General features: G+C 37.7%; 1 protein-coding gene across 4 annotated transcripts in view; it reads right to left on the bottom strand.

Annotated features, from left to right (window-relative positions):
• The window catches only part of wdr17 (WD repeat domain 17), a 73946-nt gene that overhangs the window by 39282 nt on the left and 15332 nt on the right, over nt 1-19332 (bottom strand). For all 4 annotated transcript variants that reach the window (XM_041983303.1, XM_041983299.1, XM_041983300.1 and 1 more), the window contains exons 10-14: nt 5777-5868; nt 5541-5623; nt 5371-5457; nt 1223-1387; nt 894-1009 (exon numbers count right to left, since the gene is read on the bottom strand). In XM_041983303.1, the coding sequence (XP_041839237.1) occupies nt 894-1009; nt 1223-1387; nt 5371-5457; nt 5541-5623; nt 5777-5868 (543 nt within the window). The remainder of the gene's footprint in view (nt 1-893; nt 1010-1222; nt 1388-5370; nt 5458-5540; nt 5624-5776; nt 5869-19332) is intronic.

Below are 19332 nucleotides of genomic sequence, written 5' to 3'. Positions count from 1 at the left end.
CATCATCCATCCATCCATCATCCGTCCGTCCGTCCGTCCATCCATCCATCCATCCATCATCCGTCCGTCCGTCCGTCCGTCCATCCATCCATCCATCCATCCATCCATCATCCATCCATCCATCCATCCATTTATACATCCATCCATCCGTCCGTCCGTCCGTCCATCCATCCATCCATCCATCCATCCATCCATCATCCATCCATCCATCCATCCATCATTCATCCATCCATCCATCCATCCATCCATCATCCACCCACCCATCCATCCATCCATCGTCCATCCATCCATCCATCCATCCATCCATCGTCCATCCATCTATCCAACCATCCATCCATCCATCCATCCATCCATCCATCGTCCATCCATCTATCCAACCATCCATCCATCCATCCATCCATCATTCATCCTTCCATCCATCCATCCATCCATCCATCCAACCCTCCATCCATCCATCCATCCAACATCCATCATCCATCCATCCCTCCATCCATCCATCCATCCATCCAACCATCCATCCATCCATCCATCCATCTATCATTTATCCATCCATTTATCCATCCATCCATCCATCCATCCATCCATCATCCATCCATCCATCCATCCATCCATCCTTCCATCGTCCATCCATCCATCCATCCATTCATCCATCATCCATCCATCCATCCATCTATCGTCCATCCATCCGTCCATCCATCCATCCATCGTCCATCCATCCGTCCATCCATCCATCATCATCCATCCATCCATCGTCCATCCATCCATCCATCCATCGTCCATCCATCTATCCAACCATCCATCCATCCATCCATCCATCCTACAGATGAATGAACCCATGTTCCTGTGGATCTTTTCGACACACTGAAACCAGCTCTGTGGTCGTAGTGACTTACCTGAGATGAGGAGGTAAGGAACCTCAGTGTTCCACATCAGGCCTCTGACCGGAGCAGTGTGTCCACTCAGCACGTTGATGCATGCGTCCTGAGTGTAATCCCAAATACGAACCGTGCTGCACACACAGACAAAACTGCTGGTTTCTCTGTGAATTCATCTCAAATGATCCTTCCCATTTATCAGTGTAACTCCTCCATGCTAACTAGTGTTAGCATGGAGTTAGCATGATGTTTTATTACATTCCTCATATTCCTGCTCCTGGTTTTCCTGATGTCATATTTAGACATATTTGTGTTTATTAGCTTTCGCTGTTTGTTTCTGCACTCACCCATCATCTGAGCCAGAGCAAAGTATTCCTTCTCTGAGCGGAGACCACCGAACATGGAAAACCTTGGCCAGGTGTCCGGTGAAGACCTTGAGCGGCTGGTCTGAGCTGGTGGCCAGGTAGTAGACACGGACGTTCTTATCCTCGCAGCCTGTTGCTATCATGTCCCTACAAAAAGACAGGAGGGGAAAAAATACCAGACTTGTACTGCTTTAAATCATTTCTGTAGGTAATTTCAACCTGATTTGTGTTTGTCTGGCTCGTGCTAACATCTCAGTTTAAACTGAGCTTCAGAATGAGGGCATGCCAGGAACTAAGCAGTAAGGCAGCAGGACATTTTATTATTTTTTTTATTTACCCTAAATATTGAAACGTTACCAATTCAAAAGTTCAGCTAAGAAATGAATGAATGAATGACCCCTTGAACAATCAAACAGGGGAAGTTAAATACCAGTTTAGCTCAGCCAAGAGTAAACACAAAGGGGAGAAACAAAATGGCTACTACATTTTGCACCAACCTAAACCTCAAAATAAATCTCCAAACACCCCTATGACACTGCAGCATGTGGTCATGGTTTATGTTCTTGGTTTAGTCACGTTTAGTTCTGTTCCCTGTTTTGTTTTGGTAGCTCCTTCCCTTCTGTGTTGCTTTTTGTTTCCTGCTCATTCCTGCTCTCCAGGAGCCTCATTTTTCAACCTATGCGAAGCAAAGCAAACTACAAAAAGGAAATGCTGCGCAATTCTACTTTCTGATTTATCAAAGCGTGCGCACGGATGTCCCACACCTGTTTCCGTTCATAAATCAGAATCAACTCTAAAGCGGGCGCACGTGAGCGAACGCCTTGCCCCGCCCACATGGTGGCTATTCATCACTCTTGTACACCTGGGTCAGAGTTGCCGTGGAGATAGGAACATTGTCCCGTCAAGTCTGGTTTTTAAAAATCGACTTTATTTGGTGTACGTCTTCTGTTTGGTTGCATTCTGCCACGTCAGTTTTGCCTCCAGTTAAGTTTTTCTTTCTTTCTTTCTTTCTTTCTTTCTTTCTTTCTTTCTTTCTTTCTTTCTTTCTTTCTTTCTTTCCAAACAGAATGATGGTCTGGTTGCTGTATTGTGCCAAACAAATTTGCAATCCAAACTATCACCAGACAACCACCTTCTACACCACACAGTTTCCTGCAGCTTTTACAATAAAAACAGAGCTGCCAGTGATCAAGAGTTCCTAAATAATGACCAAATAAAAAAAACACATTACCAACATATAACAACAACAACTGAAGTACCACATACACACTAACAGAGCAAAAACAAAAGTATCTCTTAGTGTATAAACCCACTGGACAACTCAGTGACTGTCATGTAGAGGATGAGGAGCGATCAGTGATGGGGAGAGATGAGTGTCATCCTGCAAATGCGACCACGCCTCTACGATGGCTAGAGGCAGACTAGGGCCAGAGACCCAGGCAATCAGCAGCAACGGTGAAGCACGAACCCAAGCAACTCCACCACAAACACCCCAGTCCCACCCAGAGGGAGAGGAGAGCACCAGCCAGAGCCCTTCGCGGTCACGGGACACAGGCCAAGATCAGCAGCCGCCAGCCCTGCCAGGCACCATCCAGGGCGGCCCGAGCAAAGGGCTCCAGGTGATGTTTCATTTATATATATATAAACTGCTCAAACTGCTCAAAATAATAAAGGGAGCACTAAAATAACACATCCTAGATCTGAATGAATGAACACAAATTATCAATGGAAATCAAATGTATTAACGCATGGAGGTCTGGATTTGGAGTCACACTCCAAATTAAAGTGGAAAAACACACTACAGGCCTATCCAGCTTTGATGTAATGCCCTTAAAACAAGTCAGAATGAGGCTCAGTAGTGTGTATGGCCTCCATGTGCCCTGGTCTGTCCGGCACCGAGGCCAGCCTCCAGAACTGAACTCTTGTCTGCTCGGCCTCCGGGTCGCCCCCTGAACTTTGTCGTGAGGCCTGTTTTGGCTGCACTACCTGAGCCACTTGTGTGGGTTGTAGACTCCGTCTCATGCTACCACTAGAGTGAAAGCACCGCCAGCATTTAAAAGTGACCAAAACATCAGCCAGAAAGCAGGAACTGAGAAGTGGTCTGTGGTCACCACCTGCAGAACCTCCTTTATTGGGGGTGTCTTTATAACTGCCTATAGTCACTAACGACAGGATTAAGCCACTCCTAAAGAAAAGGACTCTAGACGCCTCTATAATGAACAACTATAGACCGTCTCTAACCCTTCTTTTATTTCCAAGATTATTGAAAAAGTTGTATTTCACCAGCTTCATGACTTTTTAAATTAAAGTGGAAATCTTGATAAATTTCAGTCCGGCTTCCGACCTCATCACAGCCCTGAAACAGCTCTGGTCAAAGTGTTAAATGACATTAGGTTGAATACTGGTTCTGGTCTAGTATCAGTCCTGGTTCTGTTGGATCTCAGTGCTGCATTTGACACTGTAGATCACAGAATCCTGTTACATAGGCTGGAAAACTGGGTTGGACTTTCTGGAGCGGTCCTTAACTGGTTCAGGTCCTATTTAGAAGGCCGGAGTTATTTTGTTACGATCGGCAGCTATGAATCTGAGCGAGTGGCCATGACTTGTGGAGTCCCCCAGGGGTCAGTCCTTGGACCTCTTCTGTTCAACTTGTATATGCTCCCTTTGGGTAAATATTACAGAACTATAGCATTAATTATCAAAGTTATGCAGATGATACACAACTTTATGTGTCTCTGTCACCAGATGACTGCAGTCCAATAGACTTATTGTGTCAGTGTCTGTAACAAATAAACACCTGGATGAAGGAGAATTTTCTACAATTAAATGAAGACAAAACTGAGATTATTCTGTTTGGTAGCAAAGAGAAGAGGGTCAGCATTGGCAAACACCTGGAGACTCGGGCTCTTAAAATCACCAACCAAGTTCGTAACCTGGGAGTGGTGATAGACTCAGACCTGACTTTCAGCAGCCACATCAAAGCTTCACTAAGAAGCTTTTTACCAGCTCAGAAACATCAACAGAATTAAAAGTCTAGTCTCCCAGAAAGACCAAGAGAAACTCATCCATGCATTCATCTCCAGTAGGCTGGATTACTGTAATGGTCTTTTAACAGGACTTCCTAAAAAGAGCATTAAACATCTGCAGCTCATCCAAAACGCTGCTGCTAGAGTTTTAACCAGGACTAAGAGATCTGAACACATCACACCAGTTTTGAAATTTTTACACTGGCTTCCAGTCAGTCACAGAATAGGTTTTAAAACCCTTCTGCTTGTTTACAAATCCCAGAATTGTTTAGGCCCAGAATACATCTGTGATATGTTCAGAGAATATAAACCTAGCAGAGCTCTTAGATCCAAAGACTCTGGTCAACTAGTCCAAACCAGAGACCAAACCAGAGTCCAGACTAAACATGAAGCAGCATTTAGCTGTTATGCTGCAAACAAATGGAACAAACTGCGAGAGGAGATTAAACTTCCACCAAATGTAGACATTTTTAAATCCAGGTTAAAAACATTTCTTTTCTCATGCGCCTATGCATGAAATCTGCACGGTAACTTTTTAACTTATCTTGCTTTTAATCATTTTAATGTAATTTATTATTTTATTGTGATTATGTGTTGATGCCTTTTACTGTTTCTAAATATCTGTAATGTCTTTGTTTTATGTAAAGCACTTTGAATTGTCCTGTATATGAAATGTGCTGTACAAATAAACTGCCTTGCTTTGCCTATAATTTCCACCTGTTGTCTGTTCCATTTACAGCATGTGGAACTGATCAGTGTTGTTTCCTAAGTGGACAGTTTGATTTTACACAAGTGTGACTGACTTGGAGTTACACTGTGTTGTTTAAGTGTTCCTTTTAATTTTTATAGCAGCAAAATACTTTTTTATTGTTTAATTCTTTATCTTTATTTTTTAATGTTAATTGTGTTTACAAGCTTTTGCTCTTTTAGCTATGTACAAAGAATTTGCACGTACATCTAGCTTTAAAGTCTTGGTGATGGCTTGATGTGTATCATTAACATATTAGGCTTATACAACAACAATGGTTATAAAAATGACCAGGACGGTTATAATGGATGCCAGGTGAAATGGTGTGCATGCTGTGAGGAGGATGGAGGTCTTACTTGTTGTTCTGACTCCAGTCGCAGCCAAACACTGCAGCAGGATGTTTATATTTATGCAGGATTTTACCATCGATGGTTCGGATGATGCTGTTGTGTGAACATAGATAAAACACAGTGAATCTTTATGTACCACAAACTCAAAGCAGCTGTCTGAGCAGATGTGGACTCACCAGAACCCGTCTCCGCTGCAGGTAGCGATCCTCTTTGAGTCTTTATGGCTCCACGATATACAGAAGATACCGTTCTTACCATGCTGGAGGAAAGCAGACGTCATCAGTGCAGACACCATCATAAACAAAAATTTTAACAAAATTCAGAGAAGTCGGCCACATTGTAGGCTGTTAATCATGTGATTTTCCCAAATTAATAATAACTAGTTTAAAATTTAACAGCATTTTTAAGGAACCTCATTAAAGCGAGTGATGATTTTTCCTTTCCTCACGTCCCAGATGAACGCTCCATTACGAGACGTCGCTCCTGCGATACAGTTCAGGTCTCCTTCAAAATACCAAGAAAAGTCAACAACTTTCATGTCACAACACAAACAGCAGTACGGACCGACACAAACACAGTCGAAGCAAAGTTTAACTACGACAGAGTCAGACTGTACTAACCTGATTATTAGAAACAAAGTTTAACTACGATAGAGTCAGACTGTACTAACCTGGTTATTAGAAACAAAGTTTAACTACGACAGAGTCAGACTGTACTAACCTGGTTATTAGAAACAAAGTTTAACTACGACAGAGTCAGACTGTACTAACTTGGCTATTAGAAACAAAGTTTAACTACGATAGAGTCAGACTGTACTAACCTGGTTATTAGAAACAAAGTTTAACTACGATAGAGTCAGACTGTACTAACCTGGTTATTAGAAACAAAGTTTAACTACGATAGAGTCAGACTGTACTAACCTGGTTATTAGAAACAAAGTTTAACTACGATAGAGTCAGACTGTACTAACCTGGTTATTAGAAACAAAGTTTAACTACGACAGAGTCAGACTGTACTAACCTGGTTATTAGAAACAAAGTTTAACTACGACAGAGTCAGACTGTACTAACTTGGCTATTAGAAACAAAGTTTAACTACAATAGAGTCAGACTGTACTAACCTGGTTATTAGAAACAAAGTTTAACTACGATAGAGTCAGACTGTACTAACCTGGTTATTAGAAACAAAGTTTAACTATGATAGAGTCAGATTGTACTAACCTGGTTGTTAGAAACAAAGTTTAACTACGATAGAGTCAGACTGTACTAACCTGGCTATTAGAAACAAAGTTTAACTACGATAGAGTCAGACTGTACTAACCTGGTTATTAGAAACAAAGTTTAACTACGACAGAGTCAGACTGTACTAACCTGGTTATTAGAAACAAAGTTTAACTACGACAGAGTCAGACTGTACTAACTTGGCTATTAGAAACAAAGTTTAACTACGATAGAGTCAGACTGTACTAACCTGGTTATTAGAAACAAAGTTTAACTACGATAGAGTCAGACTGTACTAACCTGGTTATTAGAAACAAAGTTTAACTACGACAGAGTCAGACTGTACTAACCTGGTTATTAGAAACTAAGTTTATCTACGACAGAGTCAGACTGTACTAACCTGGTTATTAGAAACAAAGTTTAACTACGACAGAGTCAGACTGTACTAACATGGCTATTAGAAACAAAGTTTAACTACGATAGAGTCAGACTGTACTAACCTGGTTATTAGAAACTAAGTTTAACTACGATGGAGTCAGACTGTACTAACCTGGTTATTAGAAACTAAGTTTAACTACGATGGAGTCAGACTGTACTAACCTGGTTATTAGAAACTAAGTTTAACTACGATAGAGTCAGACTGTCCTAACCTGGTTATTAGAAACTAAGTTTAAATACGATAGAGTCAGACTGTACTAACCTGGCTATTAGAAACTAAGTTTAACTACGATAGAATCAGACTGTACTAACCTGGCTATTAGAAACTAAGTTTAACTACGATAGAGTCAGACTGTACTAACCTGGTTATTAGAAACTAAGTTTAACTACGATAGAGTCAGACTGTACTAACCTGGTTATTAGAAACAAAGTTTAACTACGATAGAGTCAGACTGTACTAACCTGGTTATTAGAAACAAAGTTTAACTATGATAGAGTCAGACTGTACTAACCTGGTTATTAGAAACTAAGTTTAACTACGATAGAGTCAGACTGTCAGACTGTACTAACCTGGCAATTAGAAACAAAGTTTAACTATGATAGAGTCAGACTGTACTAACCTGGTTATTAGAAACAAAGCTTAACTATGATAGAGTCAGACTGTACTAACCTGGTTATTAGAAACTAAGTTTAACTACGATAGAGTCAGACTGTACTAACCTGGTTATTAGAAACTAAGTTTAACTACGATAGAGTCAGACTGTCGGACTGTACTAACCTGGCAATTAGAAACAAAGTTTAACTACAATAGAGTCAGACTGTACTAACCTGGTTATTAGAAACAAAGTTTAACTACGATGGAGTCAGACTGTACTAACCTGGTTATTAGAAACAAAGTTTAACTACGATAGAGTCAGACTGTACTAACCTGGTTATTAGAAACTAAGTTTAACTACGATAGAGTCAGACTGTACTAACCTGGTTATTAGAAACAAAGTTTAACTACGATAGAGTCAGACTGTACTAACCTGGTTATTAGAAACTAAGTTTAACTACGATAGAGTCAGACTGTCGGACTGTACTAACCTGGCAATTAGAAACAAAGTTTAGCTACGATAGAGTCAGACTGTACTAACCTGGTTATTAGAAACAAAGTTTAACTACGATAGAGTCAGACTGTACTAACCTGGTTATTAGAAACAAAGTTTAACTACGATAGAGTCAGACTGTCGGACTGTACTAACCTGGCAATTAGAAACAAAGTTTAGCTACGATAGAGTCAGACTGTACTAACCTGGTTATTAGAAACAAAGTTTACCTACGATAGAGTCAGACTGTACTAACCTGGTTATTAGAAACAAAGTTTAACTACGATAGAGTCAGACTGTACTAACCTGGTTATTAGAAACAAAGTTTAACTATGATAGAGTCAGACTGTACTAACCTGGTTATTAGAAACTAAGTTTAACTACGATAGAGTCAGACTGTCAGACTGTACTAACCTGGCAATTAGAAACAAAGTTTAACTATGATAGAGTCAGACTGTACTAACCTGGTTATTAGAAACAAAGTTTAACTATGATAGAGTCAGACTGTACTAACCTGGTTATTAGAAACTAAGTTTAACTACGATAGAGTCAGACTGTACTAACCTGGTTATTAGAAACTAAGTTTAACTACGATAGAGTCAGACTGTCGGACTGTACTAACCTGGCAATTAGAAACAAAGTTTAACTACAATAGAGTCAGACTGTACTAACCTGGTTATTAGAAACAAAGTTTAACTACGATGGAGTCAGACTGTACTAACCTGGTTATTAGAAACAAAGTTTAACTACGATAGAGTCAGACTGTACTAACCTGGTTATTAGAAACTAAGTTTAACTACGATAGAGTCAGACTGTACTAACCTGGTTATTAGAAACAAAGTTTAACTACGATAGAGTCAGACTGTACTAACCTGGTTATTAGAAACTAAGTTTAACTACGATAGAGTCAGACTGTCGGACTGTACTAACCTGGCAATTAGAAACAAAGTTTAGCTACGATAGAGTCAGACTGTACTAACCTGGTTATTAGAAACAAAGTTTAACTACGATAGAGTCAGACTGTACTAACCTGGTTATTAGAAACAAAGTTTAACTACGATAGAGTCAGACTGTCGGACTGTACTAACCTGGCAATTAGAAACAAAGTTTAGCTACGATAGAGTCAGACTGTACTAACCTGGTTATTAGAAACAAAGTTTACCTACGATAGAGTCAGACTGTACTAACCTGGTTATTAGAAACAAAGTTTAACTACGATAGAGTCAGACTGTACTAACCTGGTTATTAGAAACAAAGTTTAACTACGATAGAGTCAGACTGTCGGACTGTACTAACCTGGCAATTAGAAACAAAGTTTAGCTACGATAGAGTCAGACTGTACTAACCTGGTTATTAGAAACTAAGTTTAACTACGATAGAGTCAGACTGTACTAACCTGGTTATTAGAAACAAAGTTTAACTACGATAGAGTCAGACTGTCGGACTGTACTAACCTGGCAATTAGAAACAAAGTTTAGCTACGATAGAGTCAGACTGTACTAACCTGGTTATTAGAAACAAAGTTTAACTACGATAGAGTCAGACTGTACTAACCTGGCAATTAGAAGCAAAGTTTAGCTACGATAGAGTCAGACTGTACTAACCTGGTTATTAGAAACAAAGTTTAGCTACGATAGAGTCAGACTGTACTAACCTGGTTATTAGAAACAAAGTTTAACTACGATAGAGTCAGATTGTACTAACCTGGCAATTAGAAACAAAGTTTAGCTACGATAGAGTCAGACTGTACTAACCTGGTTATTAGAAACAAAGTTTAACTACGATAGAGTCAGACTGTACTAACCTGGCAATTAGAAACAAAGTTTAGCTACGATAGAGTCAGACTGTACTAACCTGGTTATTAGAAACAAAGTTTAGCTACGATAGAGTCAGACTGTACTAACCTGGTTGTTAGAAACAAAGTTTAACTACGACAGAGTCAGACTGTACTAACTTAGCTATTAGAAACAAAGTTTAGCTACGATAGAGTCAGACTGTACTAACCTGGTTATTAGAAACAAAGTTTAGCTACGATAGAGTCAGACTGTACTAACCTGGTTATTAGAAACAAAGTTTAACTACGATAGAGTCAGATTGTACTAACCTGGTTATTAGAAACAAAGTTTAGCTACGATAGAGTCAGACTGTACTAACCTGGTTATTAGAAACAAAGTTTAGCTACGATAGAGTCAGACTGTACTAACCTGGTTATTAGAAACAAAGTTTAACTACGATAGAGTCAGACTGTACTAACCTGGCAATTAGAAACAAAGTTTAGCTACGATAGAGTCAGACTGTACTAACCTGGTTATTAGAAACAAAGTTTAGCTACGATAGAGTCAGACTGTACTAACCTGGTTATTAGAAACTAAGTTTAACTACGATAGAGTCAGACTGTACTAACTTGGCTATTAGAAACAAAGTTTAACTACGATAGAGTCAGACTGTACTAACCTGGTTATTAGAAACAAAGTTGAACTACGATAGAGTCAGACTGTACTAACCTGGTTATTAGAAACAAAGTTTAACTACGACAGAGTCAGACTGTACTAACCTGGTTATTAGAAACTAAGTTTATCTACGACAGAGTCAGACTGTACTAACCTGGTTATTAGAAACAAAGTTTAACTACGACAGAGTCAGACTGTACTAACATGGCTATTAGAAACAAAGTTTAACTACGATAGAGTCAGACTGTACTAACCTGGTTATTAGAAACTAAGTTTAACTACGATGGAGTCAGACTGTACTAACCTGGTTATTAGAAACTAAGTTTAACTACGATAGAGTCAGACTGTACTAACCTGGTTATTAGAAACTAAGTTTAAATACGATAGAGTCAGACTGTACTAACCTGGCTATTAGAAACTAAGTTTAACTACGATAGAATCAGACTGTACTAACCTGGCTATTAGAAACTAAGTTTAACTACGATAGAGTCAGACTGTACTAACCTGGTTATTAGAAACTAAGTTTAACTACGATAGAGTCAGACTGTACTAACCTGGTTATTAGAAACAAAGTTTAACTACGATAGAGTCAGACTGTCGGACTGTACTAACCTGGCAATTAGAAACAAAGTTTAACTACGATAGAGTCAGACTGTACTAACCTGGTTATTAGAAACAAAGTTTAACTACGATAGAGTCAGACTGTACTAACCTGGTTATTAGAAACAAAGTTTAACTACGATAGAGTCAGACTGTACTAACCTGGTTATTAGAAACAAAGTTTAACTACGACAGAGTCAGACTGTACTAACCTGGTTATTAGAAACAAAGTTTAACTACGACAGAGTCAGACTGTACTAACTTGGCTATTAGAAACAAAGTTTAACTACAATAGAGTCAGACTGTACTAACCTGGTTATTAGAAACAAAGTTTAACTACGATAGAGTCAGACTGTACTAACCTGGTTATTAGAAACAAAGTTTAACTATGATAGAGTCAGATTGTACTAACCTGGTTATTAGAAACAAAGTTTAACTACGATAGAGTCAGACTGTACTAACCTGGCTATTAGAAACAAAGTTTAACTACGATAGAGTCAGACTGTACTAACCTGGTTATTAGAAACAAAGTTTAACTACGACAGAGTCAGACTGTACTAACCTGGTTATTAGAAACAAAGTTTAACTACGACAGAGTCAGACTGTACTAACTTGGCTATTAGAAACAAAGTTTAACTACGATAGAGTCAGACTGTACTAACCTGGTTATTAGAAACAAAGTTTAACTACGACAGAGTCAGACTGTACTAACCTGGTTATTAGAAACTAAGTTTATCTACGACAGAGTCAGACTGTACTAACCTGGTTATTAGAAACTAAGTTTAACTACGACAGAGTCAGACTGTACTAACCTGGTTATTAGAAACAAAGTTTAACTACAACAGAGTCAGACTGTACTAACATGGCTATTAGAAACAAAGTTTAACTACGACAGAGTCAGACTGTACTAACCTGGTTATTAGAAACTAAGTTTAACTACGACGGAGTCAGACTGTACTAACCTGGTTATTAGAAACTAAGTTTAACTACGATGGAGTCAGACTGTACTAACCTGGTTATTAGAAACTAAGTTTAACTACGATAGAGTCAGACTGTACTAACCTGGTTATTAGAAACTAAGTTTAACTACGATAGAGTCAGACTGTACTAACCTGGTTATTAGAAACTAAGTTTAAATACGATAGAGTCAGACTGTACTAACCTGGCTATTAGAAACTAAGTTTAACTACGATAGAATCTGACTGTACTAACCTGGTTATTAGAAACTAAGTTTAACTACGATAGAGTCAGACTGTACTAACCTGGTTATTAGAAACTAAGTTTAACTACGATAGAGTCAGACTGTACTAACCTGGTTATTAGAAACAAAGTTTAACTACGATAGAGTCAGACTGTACTAACCTGGTTATTAGAAACAAAGTTTAACTATGACAGAGTCAGACTGTACTAACCTGGTTATTAGAAACTAAGTTTAACTACGATAGAGTCAGACTGTCAGACTGTACTAACCTGGCAATTAGAAACAAAGTTTAACTATGATAGAGTCAGACTGTACTAACCTGGTTATTAGAAACAAAGTTTAACTATGATAGAGTCAGACTGTACTAACCTGGTTATTAGAAACTAAGTTTAACTATGATAGAGTCAGACTGTACTAACCTGGTTATTAGAAACTAAGTTTAACTACGATAGAGTCAGACTGTCGGACTGTACTAACCTGGCAATTAGAAACAAAGTTTAACTACGATAGAGTCAGACTGTACTAACCTGGTTATTAGAAACAAAGTTTAACTACGATGGAGTCAGACTGTACTAACCTGGTTATTAGAAACAAAGTTTAACTACGATAGAGTCAGACTGTACTAACCTGGTTATTAGAAACTAAGTTTAACTACGATAGAGTCAGACTGTACTAACCTGGTTATTAGAAACAAAGTTTAACTACGATAGAGTCAGACTGTACTAACCTGGTTATTAGAAACTAAGTTTAACTACGATAGAGTCAGACTGTCGGACTGTACTAACCTGGCAATTAGAAACAAAGTTTAGCTACGATAGAGTCAGACTGTACTAACCTGGTTATTAGAAACAAAGTTTAACTACGATAGAGTCAGACTGTACTAACCTGGTTATTAGAAACAAAGTTTAACTACGATAGAGTCAGACTGTCGGACTGTACTAACCTGGCAATTAGAAACAAAGTTTAGCTACGATAGAGTCAGACTGTACTAACCTGGTTATTAGAAACAAAGTTTAACTACGATAGAGTCAGACTGTACTAACCTGGTTATTAGAAACAAAGTTTAACTACGATAGAGTCAGACTGTACTAACCTGGTTATTAGAAACAAAGTTTAACTACGATAGAGTCAGACTGTCGGACTGTACTAACCTGGCAATTAGAAACAAAGTTTAGCTACGATAGAGTCAGACTGTACTAACCTGGTTATTAGAAACTAAGTTTAACTACGATAGAGTCAGACTGTACTAACCTGGTTATTAGAAACAAAGTTTAACTACGATAGAGTCAGACTGTCGGACTGTACTAACCTGGCAATTAGAAACAAAGTTTAGCTACGATAGAGTCAGACTGTACTAACCTGGTTATTAGAAACAAAGTTTAACTACGATAGAGTCAGACTGTACTAACCTGGCAATTAGAAGCAAAGTTTAGCTACGATAGAGTCAGACTGTACTAACCTGGTTATTAGAAACAAAGTTTAGCTACGATAGAGTCAGACTGTACTAACCTGGTTATTAGAAACAAAGTTTAACTACGATAGAGTCAGATTGTACTAACCTGGCAATTAGAAACAAAGTTTAGCTACGATAGAGTCAGACTGTACTAACCTGGTTATTAGAAACAAAGTTTAACTACGATAGAGTCAGACTGTACTAACCTGGCAATTAGAAACAAAGTTTAGCTACGATAGAGTCAGACTGTACTAACCTGGTTATTAGAAACAAAGTTTAGCTACGATAGAGTCAGACTGTACTAACCTGGTTATTAGAAACAAAGTTTAACTACGATAGAGTCAGACTGTACTAACTTAGCTATTAGAAACAAAGTTTAGCTACGATAGAGTCAGACTGTACTAACCTGGTTATTAGAAACAAAGTTTAGCTACGATAGAGTCAGACTGTACTAACCTGGTTATTAGAAACAAAGTTTAACTACGATAGAGTCAGATTGTACTAACCTGGTTATTAGAAACAAAGTTTAGCTACGATAGAGTCAGACTGTACTAACCTGGTTATTAGAAACAAAGTTTAGCTACGATAGAGTCAGACTGTACTAACCTGGTTATTAGAAACAAAGTTTAACTACGATAGAGTCAGACTGTACTAACCTGGCAATTAGAAACAAAGTTTAGCTACGATAGAGTCAGACTGTACTAACCTGGTTATTAGAAACAAAGTTTAGCTACGATAGAGTCAGACTGTACTAACCTGGTTATTAGAAACAAAGTTTAACTACGATAGAGTCAGACTGTACTAACTTGGCTATTAGAAACAAAGTTTAACTACGATAGAGTCAGACTGTACTAACTTGGCTATTAGAAACAAAGTTTAACTACGATAGAGTCAGACTGTACTAACCTGGTTATTAGAAACAAAGTTTAACTACGATAGAGTCAGACTGTACTAACCTGGTTATTAGAAACTAAGTTTATCTACGACAGAGTCAGACTGTACTAACCTGGTTATTAGAAACAAAGTTTAACTACGACAGAGTCAGACTGTACTAACATGGCTATTAGAAACAAAGTTTAACTACGACAGAGTCAGACTGTACTAACCTGGCTATTAGAAACTAAGTTTAACTACGATGGAGTCAGACTGTACTAACCTGGTTATTAGAAACTAAGTTTAACTACGATAGAGTCAGACTGTACTAACCTGGTTATTAGAAACTAAGTTTAAATACGATAGAGTCAGACTGTACTAACCTGGCTATTAGAAACTAAGTTTAACTACGATAGAGTCAGACTGTACTAACCTGGCTATTAGAAACTAAGTTTAACTACGATAGAATCAGACTGTACTAACCTGGTTATTAGAAACTAAGTTTAACTACGATAGAGTCAGACTGTACTAACCTGGTTATTAGAAACTAAGTTTAACTACGATAGAGTCAGACTGTACTAACCTGGTTATTAGAAACAAAGTTTAACTATGATAGAGTCAGACTGTACTAACCTGGTTATTAGAAACTAAGTTTAACTACGATAGAGTCAGACTGTCAGACTGTACTAACCTGGCAATTAGAAACAAAGTTTAACTATGATAGAGTCAGACTGTACTAACCTGGTTATTAGAAACAAAGTTTAACTACGATAGAGTCAGACTGTACTAACCTGGTTATTAGAAACTAAGTTTAACTACGATAGAGTCAGACTGTACTAACCTGGTTATTAGAAACTAAGTTTAACTACGATAGAGTCAGACTGTCGGACTGTACTAACCTGGCAATTAGAAACAAAGTTTAACTACAATAGAGTCAGACTGTACTAACCTGGTTATTAGAAACAAAGTTTAACTACGATGGAGTCAGACTGTACTAACCTGGTTATTAGAAACAAAGTTTAACTACGATAGAGTCAGACTGTACTAACCTGGTGATTAGAAACTAAGTTTAACTACGATAGAGTCAGACTGTACTAACCTGGTTATTAGAAACAAAGTTTAACTACGATAGAGTCAGACTGTACTAACCTGGTTATTAGAAACTAAGTTTAACTACGATAGAGTCAGACTGTCGGACTGTACTAACCTGGCAATTAGAAACAAAGTTTAGCTACGATAGAGTCAGACTGTACTAACCTGGTTATTAGAAACAAAGTTTAACTACGATAGAGTCAGACTGTACTAACCTGGTTATTAGAAACAAAGTTTAACTACGATAGAGTCAGACTGTCGGACTGTACTAACCTGGCAATTAGAAACAAAGTTTAGCTACGATAGAGTCAGACTGTACTAACCTGGTTATTAGAAACAAAGTTTAACTACGATAGAGTCAGACTGTACTAACCTGGTTATTAGAAACAAAGCTTAACTACGATAGAGTCAGACTGTACTAACCTGGTTATTAGAAACAAAGTTTAACTACGATAGAGTCAGACTGTCGGACTGTACTAACCTGGCAATTAGAAACAAAGTTTAGCTACGATAGAGTCAGACTGTACTAACCTGGTTATTAGAAACTAAGTTTAACTACGATAGAGTCAGACTGTACTAACCTGGTTATTAGAAACAAAGTTTAACTACGATAGAGTCAGACTGTCGGACTGTACTAACCTGGCAATTAGAAACAAAGTTTAGCTACGATAGAGTCAGACTGTACTAACCTGGTTATTAGAAACAAAGTTTACCTACGATAGAGTCAGACTGTACTAACCTGGCAATTAGAAGCAAAGTTTAGCTACGATAGAGTCAGACTGTACTAACCTGGTTATTAGAAACAAAGTTTAGCTACGATAGAGTCAGACTGTACTAACCTGGTTATTAGAAACAAAGTTTAACTACGATAGAGTCAGATTGTACTAACCTGGCAATTAGAAACAAAGTTTAGCTACGATAGAGTCAGACTGTACTAACCTGGTTATTAGAAACAAAGTTTAACTACGATAGAGTCAGACTGTACTAACCTGGCAATTAGAAACAAAGTTTAACTACGATAGAGTCAGACTGTACTAACCTGGTTATTAGAAACTAAGTTTAACTACGATAGAGTCAGACTGTCGGACTGTACTAACCTGGCAATTAGAAACAAAGTTTAACTACAATAGAGTCAGACTGTACTAACCTGGTTATTAGAAACAAAGTTTAACTACGATGGAGTCAGACTGTACTAACCTGGTTATTAGAAACAAAGTTTAACTTCGATAGAGTCAGACTGTACTAACCTGGTTATTAGAAACAAAGTTTAGCTACGATAGAGTCAGACTGTACTAACCTGGTTATTAGAAACAAAGTTTAACTACGATAGAGTCAGATTGTACTAACCTGGCAATTAGAAACAAAGTTTAGCTACGATAGAGTCAGACTGTACTAACCTGGTTATTAGAAACAAAGTTTAACTACGATAGAGTCAGACTGTACTAACCTGGCAATTAGAAACAAAGTTTAACTACGATAGAGTCAGACTGTACTAACCTGGTTATTAGAAACTAAGTTTAACTACGATAGAGTCAGACTGTCGGACTGTACTAACCTGGCAATTAGAAACAAAGTTTAACTACAATAGAGTCAGACTGTACTAACCTGGTTATTAGAAACAAAGTTTAACTACGATGGAGTCAGACTGTACTAACCTGGTTATTAGAAACAAAGTTTAACTACGATAGAGTCAGACTGTACTAACCTGGTTATTAGAAACAAAGTTTAACTACGATAGAGTCAGACTGTACTAACCTGGTTATTAGAAACAAAGTTTAACTACGATAGAGTCAGACTGTACTAACCTGGTTATTAGAAACTAAGTTTAACTACGATAGAGTCAGACTGTACTAACCTGGTTATTAGAAACAAAGTTTAACTACGATAGAGTCAGACTGTACTAACCTGGTTATTAGAAACTAAGTTTAACTACGATAGAGTCAGACTGTCGGACTGTACTAACCTGGCAATTAGAAACAAAGTTTAGCTACGATAGAGTCAGACTGTACTAACCTGGTTATTAGAAACAAAGTTTAACTACGATAGAGTCAGACTGTACTAACCTGGTTATTAGAAACAAAGTTTAACTACGATAGAGTCAGACTGTCGGACTGTACTAACCTGGCAATTAGAAACAAAGTTTAGCTACGATAGAGTCAGACTGTACTAACCTGGTTATTAGAAACAAAGTTTAACTACGATAGAGTCAGACTGTACTAACCTGGTTATTAGAAACAAAGTTTAACTACGATAGAGTCAGACTGTACTAACCTGGTTATTAGAAACAAAGTTTAACTACGATAGAGTCAGACTGTCGGACTGTACTAACCTGGCAATTAGAAGCAAAGTTTAGCTACGATAGAGTCAGACTGTACTAACCTGGTTATTAGAAACAAAGTTTAGCTACGATAGAATCAGACTGTACTAACCTGGTTATTAGAAACAAAGTTTAACTACGATAGAGTCAGATTGTACTAACCTGGCAATTAGAAACAAAGTTTAGCTACGATAGAGTCAGACTGTACTAACCTGGCAATTAGAAACAAAGTTTAGCTACGATAGAGTCAGACTGTACTAACCTGGTTATTAGAAACAAAGTTTAGCTACGATAGAGTCAGACTGTACTAACCTGGTTATTAGAAACAAAGTTTAACTACGATAGAGTCAGACTGTACTAACCTGGCAATTAGAAACAAAGTTTAGCTACGATAGAGTCAGACTGTACTAACCTGGTTATTAGAAACAAAGTTTAGCTACGATAGAGTCAGACTGTACTAACCTGGTTATTAGAAACAAAGTTTAACTACGATAGAGTCAGACTGTACTAACTTAGCTATTAGAAACAAAGTTTAGCTACGATAGAGTCAGACTGTACTAACCTGGTTATTAGAAACAAAGTTTAGCTACGATAGAGTCAGACTGTACTAACCTGGTTATTAGAAACAAAGTTTAACTACGATAGAGTCAGATTGTACTAACCTGGTTATTAGAAACAAAGTTTAGCTACGATAGAGTCAGACTGTACTAACCTGGTTATTAGAAACAAAGTTTAGCTACGATAGAGTCAGACTGTACTAACCTGGTTATTAGAAACAAAGTTTAACTACGATAGAGTCAGACTGTACTAACCTGGCAATTAGAAACAAAGTTTAGCTACGATAGAGTCAGACTGTACTAACCTGGTTATTAGAAACAAAGTTTAGCTACGATAGAGTCAGACTGTACTAACCTGGTTATTAGAAACAAAGTTTAACTACGATAGAGTCAGACTGTACTAACTTAGCTATTAGAAACAAAGTTCATTTTAACCTGGTTATTAGAACTATGTTGTAAAAATATTGAGTTTTGGACTGAATAGAAGGAAGGTTTACACATTTTAAATCTCAACATCCAGAATATGATTCAAGAACACATTATATATATATATAAATGAACAAATTTTCATTTTCATTTTTACTTGCTTCTTGTGATTTAACATGAAGAGAAATTGTTGTATTAATGCAGCATGTGACATTGTTTATTATCAACCTCTGAATCCTGAATCCAGTCAATC

This window comes from Melanotaenia boesemani, chromosome 4, assembly GCF_017639745.1.
Source record: "Melanotaenia boesemani isolate fMelBoe1 chromosome 4, fMelBoe1.pri, whole genome shotgun sequence".
Classification (NCBI taxonomy): domain Eukaryota; kingdom Metazoa; phylum Chordata; class Actinopteri; order Atheriniformes; family Melanotaeniidae; genus Melanotaenia; species Melanotaenia boesemani.
The sequence above is the reverse complement of the archived record's forward strand: the minus strand, read 5'-3'. Positions and strand labels throughout refer to the sequence as shown.